The following is a 15,946-nucleotide window of genomic DNA, read 5'->3' on the forward strand; positions in this document are numbered from 1 at the left end:
GCCTGGGAGGTGGAGGTTGTAGTGAGCCGAGATCGCGCTACTACACTCCAGTCTGGGCGACAGACTAAGGCCCTGTCGCAAAAAAAAAAAAAAAAAAAAAGACATTACTATTTACCCACATTTAGACAGACACGTTCTTTCCAATCTATGTGAATTCATGCCACTCCATGCTACCTGCCACCCTCCAGGGCAACAGTTGTGACCACATGGGCATACGCAACTGCTGCTAAGTCTCAAATCCTTATCAAAAATGCTAAGTGACAGCTAACCAAGGTGTAAAGAGTTTTGCTTTTTCATTCTCGTTGATTTAAATGGCATGCACTCCGGAAAACTCTTCTACGGGTTAGCTTCTGTGTTCTCACAACACTCAAGTGTACTTAAAATCATATTTGTTCTGGTTCACAGAAGGAGGAAATGGAGGGTGTCAAAGGAAATACTTGCAGGATTTCAAACATTACAGGATTACAGACATTCTTTTCCAACGTAAAGACATTCCAGGAAAGCCTCAAACTGGTGTAGTGTGTATAGGCTTGTGATGTAAAAGAGAATCTAGGGTTCATTAATTCCTATCATGGCTAAAGACCTCACTGGTTTTACCTGTTTAACTGTGCTCAGGTTTTGAAATTAGTGCTCAGAAGTCTTTTATCCCACTGCCATAGTGTTCCTCACCAAAAGGTTTTCTGTCTTTTGCCAGCTCAGTATTCACAGTCTTCACAAGAGAAGGCTAATTCTGAAACAACTATGTAGCCTGCACAGGGCTGGTGAAAGTCCAGGGGCCTCATTCTACCAATGGCTTTTCAAGCCTTTCTTGCTCCCACATACCCCTTCTTCTCCTACTGCTTTAAATGTCCTTTCTTCCCCAGGATTAAGAGTGGAATTTCTAGAGACGGAATACACGTAATCAAATAGTGTTTCTGAAACTTCTTAGTTACGTGTGACCTTGGGACAATTATTCACCATGTTGTGCCTCAGTTTCCTCAACAGCAAAACATGAAAAAATTATAATCCCTAGTGTGTAGGGTTATGAGGATGAACTGAGTTCATGGCTCTAGTTCTTGGAGCAGTGCCTGGAACATGGTAAATGTCAGTAAGTGTTACTCAGTCTTCCAGCCCCAACAGGTGGTAGATTGCTTGTAGTTCAAGTATAGAACCACACAGGTTCTAGACATGGGTCCACGGTAGAGAAAGCATCCATTTACCAGCCTACCTCCTACCAAGACTGAGCAAGGATTACATCTTCTTTCTCTTTATGTTTCCCAGCACCTAGTGTGGTAAGTACGTGACACACAGCAGGTATTCAGTGAATGTAGATTGAGTGCTTGAAGGGATGACTAATTCTAATTCTAATTCTAACAAGGAGAGTATGTCACCTAAGGGATGCTGTTTATGAATAACAATGGCAATGCAGTAAAGGTAAGCTCCAGCTAGAACCCTGGTAAGAAACACAATTCACTCTTCTGGGATTTTTAAATAATTTACATTCATTTGCTTTAAAATCTTTCAAATAAGGTCACTTTTGTTTATATACTTGTCATTCTTAACAGCATAGAGAGAGGTAAGTATAACAAAACTAACTGAAGCAATGTTTCTTCAACTCCTGGAGACCAAAATCCTAGAAACTGTCTTCAGCAATCTCAAAAGGTTACATTTAATTTTCAACTGCACATAATACACAATTATGACAATTAAAGAGTCGCTGAAAATATCTTTCCAAGTACAAACAAAAGCAAAGCATCAACAGAGACCCAGGACGAGGCAGAAGTGACGACTACATTATGAAGGGTCAGCTCCCCAAACTCACACACCCCCCGAGAGGAGAAGGGATAACAGGATCAGCACCAGACTTACTCACTCTCCTCTCAGTCACGGTGAGACTTTTGATTTCAGTGTCAAAAAAAACCCTCTGTGGAAAGTGCTCTTCTTGTGAAAACACCTGCTAAAAAGCAAGCCCTGAAACAAAGTCAGTCATTACCCTGGCAGACATTCACTAGTTCCTCAGAATGAGCCCCCTCAAGGTGTTTGGTGGGAGACAGAGGAAGGATGAGATGAACACGGACCAACAAGACAGCCAGACACACACACACGCACATACACACACACACAGAGTTCTAGTCTCCGCCACAGTAACGAAACTCATTAAATGCCACAGCCTTTCTTCTGTGTGACTTTTGTTACTCCCATGAGGAACATCCAAAGATTTAAACACATTGTCAGGTCAGATTAATCAAAGCCATATTCTCTAGTTAAGCGTAAAGAAAAAGAAGTCATAAAGGAATTCAAATTTGTTCATATCTTGTAACAGAAAAGAATAGGTGGATTCATATCTGCTATGATTTGAATAGGTCCCATCCAAAATTCAGGCGTTGCCAATGTGATAGTATGAACAGGTGGGCCTTCAAGAGGTGACTAGGTCGTGAGGGCTGCTCCCTTATTTCTTGGCCAAATAACATTTCTCACTCAATTAAAAGAATCTGGGAAGATCAGTCTAAGTTCACCTGGCTATTATTCAGAATGATAAAGGCTATGAACCAAGTGAATGAGCTACTCAAAAAGCCAAAATAAAAATTCTGAAGGGCTCGGCTACTTTGGTTATTTTTTTAATGACTCTGGGTAGCAGGCACTCAAGGAAGCCTCCTTACCACGATATCCTCAGGAAATGTGTCTCTGCTGAAGGAGCCATCATCAAACATGACCTCATAGAAGGTCTGCGATGTCACAGCCATCACTCTGCAACTGTAATACCGGGTGTTTCGATGCTTCGTGATGACCGTCTGTCCCACAGAAATGACCTTCTCGCAAGCCTTAGGCTTCTAAAAGAAGGGACACGAAACAGAAAGAAAATAAATAAGAGAGAGAACAGGAAAAGAAAGGACATAAAATAAAAAGTATTCATTTGAAAATCAATCATTTATTTGGCCAAGATTTTAAAAAAAATTTTTAACTTAATATTGAAGAATAATTTCAAACTTACAAAAAAGTTGCAAGAATACAAATAGTATAAACAATACTTGTTTATACTATCACTCTTTACCCAGGTTCATCCATTGGTTTTGTGTGTGTATGCATATACAAAGAGAGAAAGAATACGTATGTGTGTATATATATATATACACACATGTGTATGTGTATATCCAACACACGTGTATATGTATATCCATATATATCAATTTCAGGAAACTGAACACTGATAGGATACTTTAATCTCCATCTACACTCCAGTTGGTCAAATGATCCAATAATGGCCATTATGCTATCCACCTTCCCCACCCTCAAACTCCCAAGTACAGAATCCAGTCTAGACTCAAGTATTGCATTTAGTTGCCACATCTCTTTAGGCTTCTTTAATCAGGACCATTTCCTCTGTCTTTGTTTATGGTAGTGATACTTTGGAAGGATACAATTCTTCCTCCTCCTGTCTTTTAACAAAGCATGTGTCTTAAGTTTCCTCATGATTAGATTGGGGTTATACATTTTTGGCCAGAATCCCAAATAGGTGATGTTGTCTTGTTCTCAGGATATTTCATCTGAAGGCACGTGATGTTTGCTTACCCCTCAATGGTGATGTTAATTTTGATCCTGATCAAAGTATAGTTCAATTTCTCCACTTAATTACTATTTTTCTATTATACAAAAGTAATCTGTGAAAGACACTTTCGTCACTATGTAAATGTCCTGTTCCTCTTAAACTGTTTGGAATTAGTGTCCATTGAGTTTTGTGCATAATCTTTACTGCAATGGTGGTGTATACTGATTTTTCCTGCTCTACCACCCCATCCACATTTATTACTTAGTTGACATTTGGTAAGCAGGAGTCGCCCATATTTCCCTGCACCCATCCATCCATCCATCCATCCATCCAACCATCCATCCATCAATCCATCTGTCCATCTGTCTTTATTCATCCATTGTCATTATAGACTGATGAATTCCTCCTCCCCAGTTGTTTATAGTTCATACTTTACTTTATTATTTTGGTGTTCAAACTGTCCCAGATTTGACCAATGAGAGCCCCCTTCTGGTTCTTGTGATCTTTCTTTCTTTTTTTTTTCCCTTTCTTTCTTTTTTTTTTTAACCGGCAGTTCCTTACTATCTTGCTGATAAGATGTTTCAGGATCATCTTGCACCAGTCCTGAAATTAGCCATTGCAGGAGTATAGTTCAGTTAAGAGGGGCAGTGACATTAGAAACTCAGGTACAGGTGCTTAGGTATGCTCTTATTACAGGAGTATCTTTGATTCTCAGTTGTTCCAGCAGATGGAACAATGGAATACATGCATTTAACATGTGCACATTTATGTGCATAAATACACACATGCATATATCAATTTGCCTCAAACACACATATATTGGAAATCACCAGTTCAGAGTGATATCCCTATTCATCCCTGCAGGTTCTTTCTTGCCTCCCTCTATTCCGTATTTGTATCTTCATCCTTTTTCAGTGAAAACGTTGGCTTCCACAATATAAACCCATTTACTCATTTGCTCAATTCCTAAATACACCCAAGTAATTTTTAAGACCTGTAGGAGAGCTGTAGTAATAGTTTTAGACTGGAAAAACTAACACATATGACAGTTCATCTTATTTTTAAATTAAAAATTAAGACTCAAGTTCAATTACCAGCTCATACTGATAACAGCTAGGTTGCAGTCCTTTCCTAAGAATATGGGCATGAGTTGTAGACTCCATCTTTCTTTATTTTCTCCCTCTCCCTATATTCCTCCCACACATATTCCTGCCATCCTATAAAACCATGTGTAGGCCTCAGGGTATACACATCATGCTAAGGAAACATAAGACTTAAGAACAAATGACTTCTCTCAGAAATACCTGGCAGAGTGATTGGCACATATTAGGTGCTCTAGAAATGTTAGCTTGATGTGTTTTGGGTTGTTTGTTTTGATTTTCAAGATAAGGCTATAGTCCCTGTTCCCCTTTCAGGAACTCCTACAAAGCCCGTACCTACTAGGAAGAGACTGCAGTCAATATCTAAGCCAAAGTCTACTCTCAAGACTGGACCTTCTTTATACCAGCCTCAAAGGCTCATGCATCAACTCTGATTTGTTTGATGTCATGAGCTCTGACCTGCTGGGAAGGCCCTGAACCAAGCTCATGGGAAGGTTCAGGCCCTCATAATCCCCAAGGGACCAAAATTAGCCTGACGTGTCATCTGTACCTACAGGAAGCTGGGACTCATTAAACTCCAGTCTTTTCTTGCATGGCTATTTAGAATACTCCTGGGAAATTCAGTTTATCATCATCCAGAATCACAAGTCAATTAGAGGCTTTGCTTTTGTTTCCCCCACGAATTTCAAAAAAGCTAAAACACACCTTGTAGTGTGCACAGTGTTATGCTTAATCTTTTTCTTCTAGAAACCAAACAAAGACATTCCCAGAGAGTCATTCATTGACTAATTTCCTCAACAGTCATCTATAGCTAGCCAGTGGGCACCAGATCTGGTGTTGGAGAGTCAAATATACAAAACCACTAAGGTTGTATCCCTGTTTCCTGGAACAGGCCTACACAGGTATGTGCCATGAAGCCACTTCACAGGTGGCATGAGAGAAGACTGATGGAACACATTCCAGCATGCCAACTACAGCAGGACTCCTCATTCCTGGGCATGCAGCAGTCAGAATTAGGGGAAGAACACAATCAAGGACAGAGTGATGGGCATGACCAAAGGCCAGAAGCAGGAAGCAGCCATTCTGTTGTCGGAACTGTAAGAGGTCTTGCTATGGTGTAGAAAGTAGGAGAAACTAGAGAAATGGCCTAAGGACCAGGGGTCAGGGCACTGGGAGTAGGGGAGGACAGTTCTTATGCCATCCTAGGGAGTCTAAATGTTATTCTGTGAACCTAGGAAGCCACTGAGGGGTTTAGATACAGAAGACAGGTGATCCAGGTCTGTATGGCCATAGACAAGGGGCTGGTGGAGCTTAGAGTGACAGTATAGTGGGAGATGAGGATCTGGAGAAAGGAACTGGGGACAAGAATGCTCATGATTTGGACAAAGGGGCAGGCCCCCTCCCAACAAACATCTTCGTAAGGGTCTCTAACCATCTCTGCCATCTAGTGTCCCACATACCTGACAGAACAAAAGGATACTTTCCTTCTTTCCTCCCTGAAATCATTCCCCAGTGATTACTGGGTTGCTTGGGAAATTTTTCTATACCTTTAGGTGTGGGTAGGTATGTAAACAATTGACAAAGCACAACAGTAAGAAGCCTGATTTATATCACTATACTTGAAGTAGAAATCTTTAACAGCTAGGTGATAGTATTTAACATATACTGAGATAATTATGCAGTTTACGACTTTACCCCCATTCATTCCCTTTAAATATATTCAACCTTTTAAAGTAAGAGAATGACTTAGATGTAGTAATTAATATGAGTGGAGGCACAGCATGTAAGTGATGCGACTCCAAGATTGGGCCCGTGACAGCTACTTCAGGTTGTACAGGTTACAGCTAACTCTAGGAGGCCACATTCACAACCTGTGTGGCCACAGACAGTGGCCCTGAGTGATGTGGATTAGGGATACACAGGCTTCATCTTGGCAGAACTTTCTTGCAGATGCTGCCCTCTCTGTCAAACTGCAACACAGTCATGATCCGAAATACAAGCATTGTATTTTAATATGGTATTAGTTATTTAGTGTATATTCTGTTAAAATTGGAAGTTTTACTAAAAATTGTTTGCTCTCAAAGGGGACAATGTGTTGGGATTTGCATTCTAAGCTGATTACTCTTTCAAGCTGTGTGATCTCAGGGGTGTTATATAACCCTTGTCATCCTCAGCTTCAGTTTGGTCACCTATGGAAGAAATTATATCTAAATCAAAGTTATGCTATAAAACCGATGAAGCACCAAGGTCGCCTAGCCTCATCGGTAGCAGACTCTCAGCAAATCCTAAATGGCTTCATCTAGGAAATGAAGAACATACATGAGACCTTCAGCTCACGCAAATCAACCACTTTCCTACAGTACCTGAGTCATTGGCATGGATGAGTGGGCAGTACCCCGACTTCACACTCACAAGGATCAATCCAGCCTCAAATCACTGCTGGGAAAACAATCTAGGCACCTACCCTTCACCTCACCCGCTCCAGCAGCCTCTGACTCTACTCTTGTCAAATTCAGGCACACGGCTACGGTCCCTAGGAAGGAAAGCATAATGTGGTCTCCTCTGCATCCCCAGGGCTCCCAGAGCCTTTGTTTACAACTCTCTTAAGACCCTGGCCACAAGACTCTTTCAGTTACCATCCCTTTAATGACAGGGTAAACTCTGCGAATCAGTGCCAGAGCTTGTCTTTTTATCCAGAGAACTCAGCACGGTGTCTGCAACACTGTTCCTGACAGATGAACAGCGAATCAATGAATGGATGGATAAATGAGTGGGTGAGTGAATGTGTACAAATTTTCAAAATGGAAGAGGAAAGAATTCTATCTGCTTCTGTCCAGAAAAGGGCAAAGAGAAGCAAAGGGGCACTGTAGAGTGATATCCCTATTCATCCCTACAGGTTCTTTTTTTTTGGTTTCTCTTTCTTTGGCTGGGTGTGCATGTATGTGGGTAGGGGAAGGGAATAAAGAAGGTTTATGGTGAAATTCACAGGGTATGGAAAGTACAAGAGGCCAGCCAAGGGAAAAGGAAGGTGATGCAGGCTTTATAAGGAAGAAGCTGGTTCCAGATCACAACCATTTTCTTCCTGCTTAGAATATGAAATTTATGCAGATTGGCTGGTTAGAAAAATGGCCAGTATATAAATTAAATACACAACCTTCATCTAAATAAAAATTCTCAGAAACGTCAGGCAAGCCCATTTCATGAGGAGTACTAAGGGAAATGGATTATTTCATAATGCTATTTTGATAGGATTTCTGATTTATTTTTGCAGGAAAAATGTATTGACAAGCATACCCCATAACTGATTATATATCCTCAAAAATATTTCCTGTCAGAAAAGCCTAAGAATCCATTGATGTTAAGAATGTCATTTCTGATCAGAAAAGACAGGCGTCATGTGAGGGCATCCATCAGATTAAAGAAATGGCTATGGTGTTCTGAAGATTAGTGTGCAAGCTAAGGCTGTAAAACTTGAATTTTCTTTAATATGAACTAAGTAGAAATGAACAAACAGTAGCTTAAAAAAATATACATGTCATTTTTTAAAATGGTAGAGCCAGTTAGAGATGCTGGGGAGATGACCAAAATGTTAATTAAAAAGAAGTTATAGACATTCCATAAAAGCATAAATAATTCCTAGGAAAAATAACACATCTAGAGTTTCCAACGTATGTCCATATACATGAGGTAATCAAATTCTCCCAATAATTTTGTGAGGTAGTTTTTATTTTGAATAAATAGATGATGTAACATCTACTGACACTCTTGACAAAGTCAAGTGGCGTTTCTAAGATCTCAGAGCAGTGCTCTCCCACGACACGTGACACGGTTGGGCTTTGTGTCCCCACCCAAAGCTCACGTGGAATTGGAACCCCCAGTATTGGAAGTGGGACCTGGTGGGAGGTGACTGGATCATGGCGGTGGTTTCTAATGGTTTAGCGCCATCCCCCTAGTGCTGTCTTGTGACAGAGTTCTCACACGATCTGGCTGTTTAAGTGTGTGTGTGTGTAGCATCTCCCACTGCTATCTCTTCCTCCTGCTCGGACCATGTAAGATGAGCAGCTTCTCCTTCGTCTTCTACCATTATTGTAAGTTTTCTGAGGCCTCCCCATCCATGCTTCCTGTACACCTGCAGAACTATAAGTCAATTAAATCTCTTCTCTTTATAAATTACCCAGTCTCAGGTAGTTCTTTACAGCAATGTGAAAACAGACTAATAGCAATGTGAAAACAGACTAATACAACATGGGTGCTCCAGACCATCAACCAGAAGAGTAAACATGAAAAGAAATGAGAGAGGAAATAAGCATGGGAAAAAATGAGTGAAGAAGTAAAACCAACCAGGAAGTAAACACAGGAAAACATGAGCAAGGAAATAAAACCAACCAGGAAGTAAACACAGGAAAACATGAGCAAGAAAATAAAACCAACCAGGAAGTAACACCAATAGAATTCAAGTAGTGGCCTAAAGAAATTACATTTCCTTTTATTTATTTTTTTAAGCCTTCCATTGATTGAATGGGAGGTATTGCTCTAGATACTTGTTGAGGCAGTTCCCACATAAGATTTATTTACTTTCCCCAATACACCCAAAGGGTTGGATTAGTAACCTGGATTTGGAGCAGGTCTGGTGATAAAAATGCAGAATGTATATGCTCTCACTTTTCATCTACGTACACATATGTATACACACACGTACACTGTGGTAAATTTCCAAACTGCCCAAAAATCTTCACTCCTCCCCGTTTCCACATCCCGTGCATGTGACTTTGTAGTTCCCCCCATCAAGGACTGAAGTTTATTTCCCACCCTTTGAATCTGGGTTAGACTGTGGCTTAGCTTGCATTGGCCAAAAGAATACAGCAGAAGTAATGGTACACAAATTCATAGCCTTTTGTTCAAGAGGCCTTGAACACTTTTGCTTTCTCTCTAAGAACCTCAGACTCTGCTGTGTGAACAAGCCCAAGCTACTCTGTCGGAGATGAGAGATCACACAGACCACAGGCAGTAAACATGAGAGAACCCAGTCAAGATCAGACAAGCTATTCTGCAGCTGACCACAGATGCATGAGGCAGCATAGCTTAGACCAGAAAAAGCCCTCGGCCAAGCCTAGCCTAAACTGATGACCTACAGAATCCTGAGCTAAATAGTTATCACTGGTTTAAACCACAATATCTTGTGATGATTTATCACTCACACAGATATGTATGCCTAGAAAAAAGGAACACTGAGAAAATCCATTACTAAAATGTTAGTAATGTATAACTCTGGGTTATGGGATTTATTTAGTACTTCTTTATGTGTTTCTCTGTATTATTCATTGATTATATATTTAATAATTCCTGAAATACTAAATATAAAAAACTAAGAATCCTTCCCATTTTTAAAAATTCCTTAAATATCAGCTAATCCATGTATAGTCAGAACTATTCAACTGATATGCTAAAAACAAAAACCAGCAACCAAATGAGTTAGGAAGAAAACATCATCTCCAACATTTATTCTTCAGTTCAGTAATCATGATGTAAGAAAGACTTGAGAGAATGAACACTTTGTAAAGTGAAATGATAAAAATTTGGTCATAAAAATTCATCTGACTTAACTACATCTCATATTTAAGGCAAATGTGATATAAGAAAAAATTGTACTTTTACTTTGTTGTTTGTTTGTTTGTTTTTTTTGAGACGGAGTCTCGCTCTGTTGCCGGGGCTGGAGTGCAGTGGCCGGATCTCAGCTCACTGCAAGCTCTGCCTCCCGGGTTTACGCCATTCTCCTGCCTCAGCCTCCGGAGTAGCTGGGACTACAGGCGCCCGCCACCTCGCCCGGCTAGTTTTTTGTATTTTTTAGTAGAGACGGGGTTTCACCGTGTTAGCCAGGATGGTCTCGATCTCCTGACCTCGTGATCCGCCCGTCTCGGCCTCCCAAAGTGCTGGGATTACAGGCTTGAGCCACCGCGCCCGGCCCTACTTTGTTTTTAATAATCACCACTGATTCCAAAGACATGTTGTTTCAATCAAATAAATAATTTCATTCTCAGGTTTGGGGCTGTATTAAGAAAAAAACTAATCAAGTCTTTTTGGAATTCATTACTATACCTGTCCTTCCCATCATACTAAGCCACATCTAAGGGACAGCACTAATAATAAGATCCAATTGTTTAAATGTAGAAGAGTCTTCTCTCCACTGATACCATGCTGCCTTCAATCAGGTGTGAACTTGGAAATTACACAGGCCCTTGTAAGAAAACTCTCTAGCTTTCCTAAGACTACCAATGTTGAAATAAACAGCCAAATTTCAAACAAAAGACAGCTAACTACCAATGATTACAAGAAGGAGGAGGAAAGTACATTCCTAACATCTGGACTGCTTCATCAAAGGCACAACAACATCCAAAAGGCTGACTTTAAAAAGTTGACAGCTAGCATGGAGAAAATCCAATGAAAAAAAATCATCATTCCTCGCCTGATGAGCATTCTACAGCAGTGAACTCTGAGCCAAAATGCCAAGAACAAGCTGTCAATCAATGCCAGAAGGAAAAGCAATACTAGGATGGCATGGGGTTAAAAAAAAATGGCATTTAAATAAGAAATTACTAACGGCTCACCACAAATAAGGCACATTCCTAGGTGCTAAGAATAAAAATAAAATAATGAGAGAGTCCCTTCTCTCAAATAGCTCACATACTAGTAAGAGAGACAGACATGGCTGACCATAATGCAAGGTATTAAGAGAGCTCAGATCAGGGGAGGAAGAGGAGGCCCTCTAGAAAAGAAAATGCAGGTAAAGATCTGAACTAGGCCAGAGGTTGCCAGGAAGTACACGTGCACCACCCCAGGAAGGCTGTTGGAATATGTGCCGGGGACCTCTCTGGCTACTCTGTGAAGCCCTACTCAGAACTATGTTTTCGAATGCATAAAATAAACACAGAAGATTACAAACAAACAATTATATTTAAAAAATAAACTTGTTTTTCTTTTTTTTTCTTTTTCTTTTTTGGTTCCCTGACCAGGAAGGAAAAATAAATATGATTTTAAAATAATGCATTAAATACTAATATCCAAAGGTAGGTCTAACAACTATTAAATCCTGATTATAGAGTTGTTGATGAGCATAAATAATATTTTTAAAATTTCTGTTAAAATGGTAATATGATTTCCATTGTAGACAGTTACAGAAACTGTTAATGCAATCTCTGCCTATGCTCAAAATTGAGATAACTGTTAAATTTGTGCTAGAATTAATTAAAGAAAATAGTATTTTTTCCCATTTTCTAGGACACAAATTTTTCTTCATAATAATTAAAAAGATTTTTTCACCTGGAATATTTAATGACACAGTGGCCAATCTTTTAACAGTAAACTTATGAAAATGGCAACAATACTATTGATATAATGGTGCTTATATATACTGTCACTAAAAAGACACAGTAATGAAATGAAACTCAACAAAGGCACCTTATGAAGGGTTAAGTTATGGAGGCTAAAACTGGTAATTTTTTGGTGGCCTAACCTGACACAGGAATCTAACTTAAATATTCAAGTGGACATATGTACTACATTCTTAAATATCATTTCTTCCCACTGAGTTTTTGACAGAGACCAGAGAGAGAACAGTTAATCTCTAGGGCAAGAGCACAGAGAGAAGGGCTTTTGTGAGGCAGAATGAGGGAAGATTCTCTGCTTTGGCCGTATAGGTAGTCTCTTATCAGACCTGGCAAGGGTGACCTGTGTTTACATCTGGAAGAAGGGTCACCCAACATTTAGCAAGATGAGTCATGGGCGGAGATGTCATCTTGGGAAAATCCCCAACTGGGTTCTCTATATACATATGATGTTAATAAAGGGCGTAAATCCAAATGCAATAATGTATGTAGAAACCCACAGCGCCAGCAAGGCTGAACAGGTGAAGAAACCAAACTAAGTAACTTAGTCAATGTACAGGCCAAACAGCACATTTCCATTTGCACGCAATGACCCTTTCACCATCTCAACCTTGTTATTTCTCCTTAATTTCTATGAATTAATAACTTGTGAAATAATAATATCATATTTTTTCAAAGTATCCATCTGATAAAAATTTCTACAAGGATTGGAATAAATAAATCAATACAAACTCTTCTTCTTTTACCAAAGGTATGCAGCAGGAGTCACTCATCTAAACTTGCATTGTCATAGTGAGAGCTTTCTTTGTAAATTACAAGAGCTATGTAAAATTCCTCTACCCAGAAAAACCTAAATCCCTGCGAGTTCGTGAACAAATAATTGCTCTTACAGCACAAACACACATACAACTCAACAAAACGTCACAAGTATTTAATTTTCCATATGTCTGCTTGTTCACGTGTACTTTTATTTCTCATGGGTTTTTAATTACAAACATATAATACAGTGGGAAATGGTGGTAAGCAGATTGCCAGCAGATTTAAGGTCTTACTCACTTTCATGTCTGTAGAAGCACAAATAGGCTGCATTAGATGCTGAGAAAAACTAATTTTTTTCCATCTGAATCGTGAGCTCACCTTGGAGGTAGTGGCCCTGTTTGGTAAGTGAAGAGTACTGGGAAGAGAGAACCATCTTTAGATATAGCAGAATCTTCGCCTCACTGTGTTAATGTGGCAACCTCTCAACAGGAACGCACCACCTGCTTGCTACGTATTCTAAATAGTAAGCAACTTAATTCATAATGAGCAGAGACAAGAGTTCACATTAGTTTGACTGGTGGAGCTCGGCCACTGCTAAGCTAAAACCTGGCATGAGCTTCACCTACAGTCACATCTGATTTCATTACTGTTGCTAGAGAATCAGTGAGTCCCCAGATGCTAGGCCCCAGAAGCTCCCCCTTGGGCTTTTTTATTTCAGGAGTTCTTCAGGCTTCTTGGGTGCCAACAATATAATTTAGGAAGAGCAATAGATTCCCACAATCCCAATCATTAACAGCAGTGTGTGTGTGTGTGTGTGTGTGTGTGTGTGTGTGTGTGTGTGTGGAAATTAACAAGATGATTCTAAAGTTTATATGAAAATGTGAAGAACCTAAAATACTCAAAGCAATGTTGAAAATAAATAACAAAGTTGGAGGAATTACAATTTGAAGAGAATAAAAGGGGAAGGAAAAGTATCTACTCAACAATAAGATAATTTTCCTTTAAATGACTCCTGATGGGACACTTTCAAAAGAGAGAAGCAAGGAACACAGGGTATTCCTCAATGGTAACTCCTACCTGTAATGATTTCTGACTCTCAAATACAGTTGGTGAATGGGTTAAACACACCTAAAATAGATGCAAATATTTTGTTATTGAACAAGATAACCCAAAGCAAAACAATCTAATTAAATAGTTTAACAGATTTTCCGTACCACCGAGAAGGAAGTTCAGGTAAATCATAATACCATGTAAACAAATCCAAGTCATAGTCTCAAATTAGAAAAATGACTACTAAAACAGCACAATCTAAATGAAATGCCATGTGCTCTGATTCTGACAACCTGAATATTCTGTAACTTTCGAAGACTGTTGAACCTCTCTGAAATTCAATTTCATAATCTGTCAAATGGGTATAATCATAATATGTACCATACACAAGTTTACTATGAAGATCAAATGAGATAATGTACTATGTGTAACTATAAAACACACTATACAAATGTTAGGAGGAGACAAAATTAGAGAGGAAGAGGTAATTGTACCTATAAAGACATACTGCTTACATCAGGACAGAATGACAGAGAAAGAGAAAACACAAACTTCCTAGGTTTCTCTGGACTTCAGAAGAAGCAACTAAAGGTACAGTGAAAGGAAAGTCAGCCAAAAGCTTTCTACTGGCCATCACATCCACAGCAGGACTGTATATTCTGCCTATCTTGCCAATGTTATGCAAAAGGGGTAAATCCACAAAGTGTTTAAAGTCCAGTATTAATCAGCAAACTAAATCCATCTGTCAGATTGTCTAGTGTTAACTGAGTGGACCCATGTACCCAGCACTACGCATGAAAGAGAGGTATGTGGGGGCAGGATGGGAAAGAACTGGGATGCTGTAATGGTAACTGCATCCTTCCTAGTTTCTTGCCTGCGGCCCTCCTGTTCTCGATCACCTAAGGTCCATATAACCTTAGGTGGCCCACATTACCTCAATTAAAGTTACTTTCTCAGATGCAGTAAGGACACTGCTCTGTTCTCCAAATTTAAGGTATAATTAAAAGTTGTGGAATGTAAGGATTTCCAAACTTTGTATTTTCTTCTAATTCCTAGAAATGTATGGGGAAAGGTGAACAAACTTAACTAAAAGGCCCACTCAAGGAGGGACAAACAAAATGGAAAACAACTCATTAAGGTATCTGATGCTTACAAAGAAGAGAGTTTCACTTCTGCCTGCCTCCTGCTCCAACCAAAAGCTTCCGAGTGCCAGGTCTGCCCAGTAATGGTTGAGAGAGAAACCAAAATGATATTTCAGAGAATCATTCCAGAAGAAACAGGAATTTCTTACATTTCTTCAGACATGATAATTTCACTGACCCACTACACCAGCGTAGGATGAGAAGACAAGAAAGGACATGTGACACTTCAAGGTGAAAAGACGCCAACTTCTGACTGGCAATGGTCAAGAAACTGCCTGTTTTCCCTGGAAAGAAAAGAGGTATTGACTTGCATGTGAGAAATGTGCAGAGCCCAGGGATGCTCCAATATTCCATGGAAGGAGATGACAAAGAAGATAAGGCATTCCTCTGGAATCACTGGCTTCCTGCCAAGAGGCTTCAGGACGCCTTTTGAGCTAATCCAGAGTTTTGCGTATCATATTCGTTGAAAGTGGGCACACAATCAAGACTTGGAGAGTAGCCTTTTAGTTAGAAATATTGGAAGTTATTTAATTGCCTTTTCTATCGCTTGCAGTTAATAGTCTTAAAAATATTAAACTTTCATTACATTTTGTCAGTATCTAAGGATTTCATTATGGCTATGGCATCTAATTACTGTTTTCTACGTGAAGGAATTGAATATCCTGCCTCTTACGCATTACAAGATGTTGGAATGTCAAATACCCTTTGCTGTTGTGTGTCTGTTGACACATTCCATTTATATTTTTCTACTGTATCTATGATGCTTGACTCTAATACCAATATTAAAATATGAGATTAGTGTCACTACTTAATTTTCTTAACAAGCTATCAGACGATTCTGTATGCCTTAATTATTTTTTTAAAAAAGTACAAATTGCTGAAAAGCTTAAAATTTCCTGGGAACTGAGAAATATTAATTCCGTGCAAAAGCAAGCAAGCATTTTACATGAAAATACACCTTATCTAGGGGAAAAAAAAAAAAAAACA

At 39.4% G+C, this 15,946-nt stretch overlaps 1 protein-coding gene across 3 annotated transcripts in view; it reads right to left on the minus strand.

The window, feature by feature from the left end:
• The window catches only part of KDM4C (lysine (K)-specific demethylase 4C), a 381,948-nt gene that overhangs the window by 39,879 nt on the left and 326,123 nt on the right, over window positions 1-15,946 (minus strand). For all 3 annotated transcript variants that reach the window (XM_011937297.1, XM_011937295.1, XM_011937294.1), the window contains one exon: window positions 2,640-2,810. In XM_011937297.1, coding sequence (XP_011792687.1) covers window positions 2,640-2,810 — 171 coding nt within the window. The remainder of the gene's footprint in view (window positions 1-2,639; window positions 2,811-15,946) is intronic.

The sequence above is a fragment of the Colobus angolensis genome, unplaced genomic scaffold (genome assembly GCF_000951035.1).
Source record: "Colobus angolensis palliatus isolate OR3802 unplaced genomic scaffold, Cang.pa_1.0 Scaffold162, whole genome shotgun sequence".
NCBI classification, from domain to species: Eukaryota; Metazoa; Chordata; class Mammalia; order Primates; family Cercopithecidae; genus Colobus; species Colobus angolensis.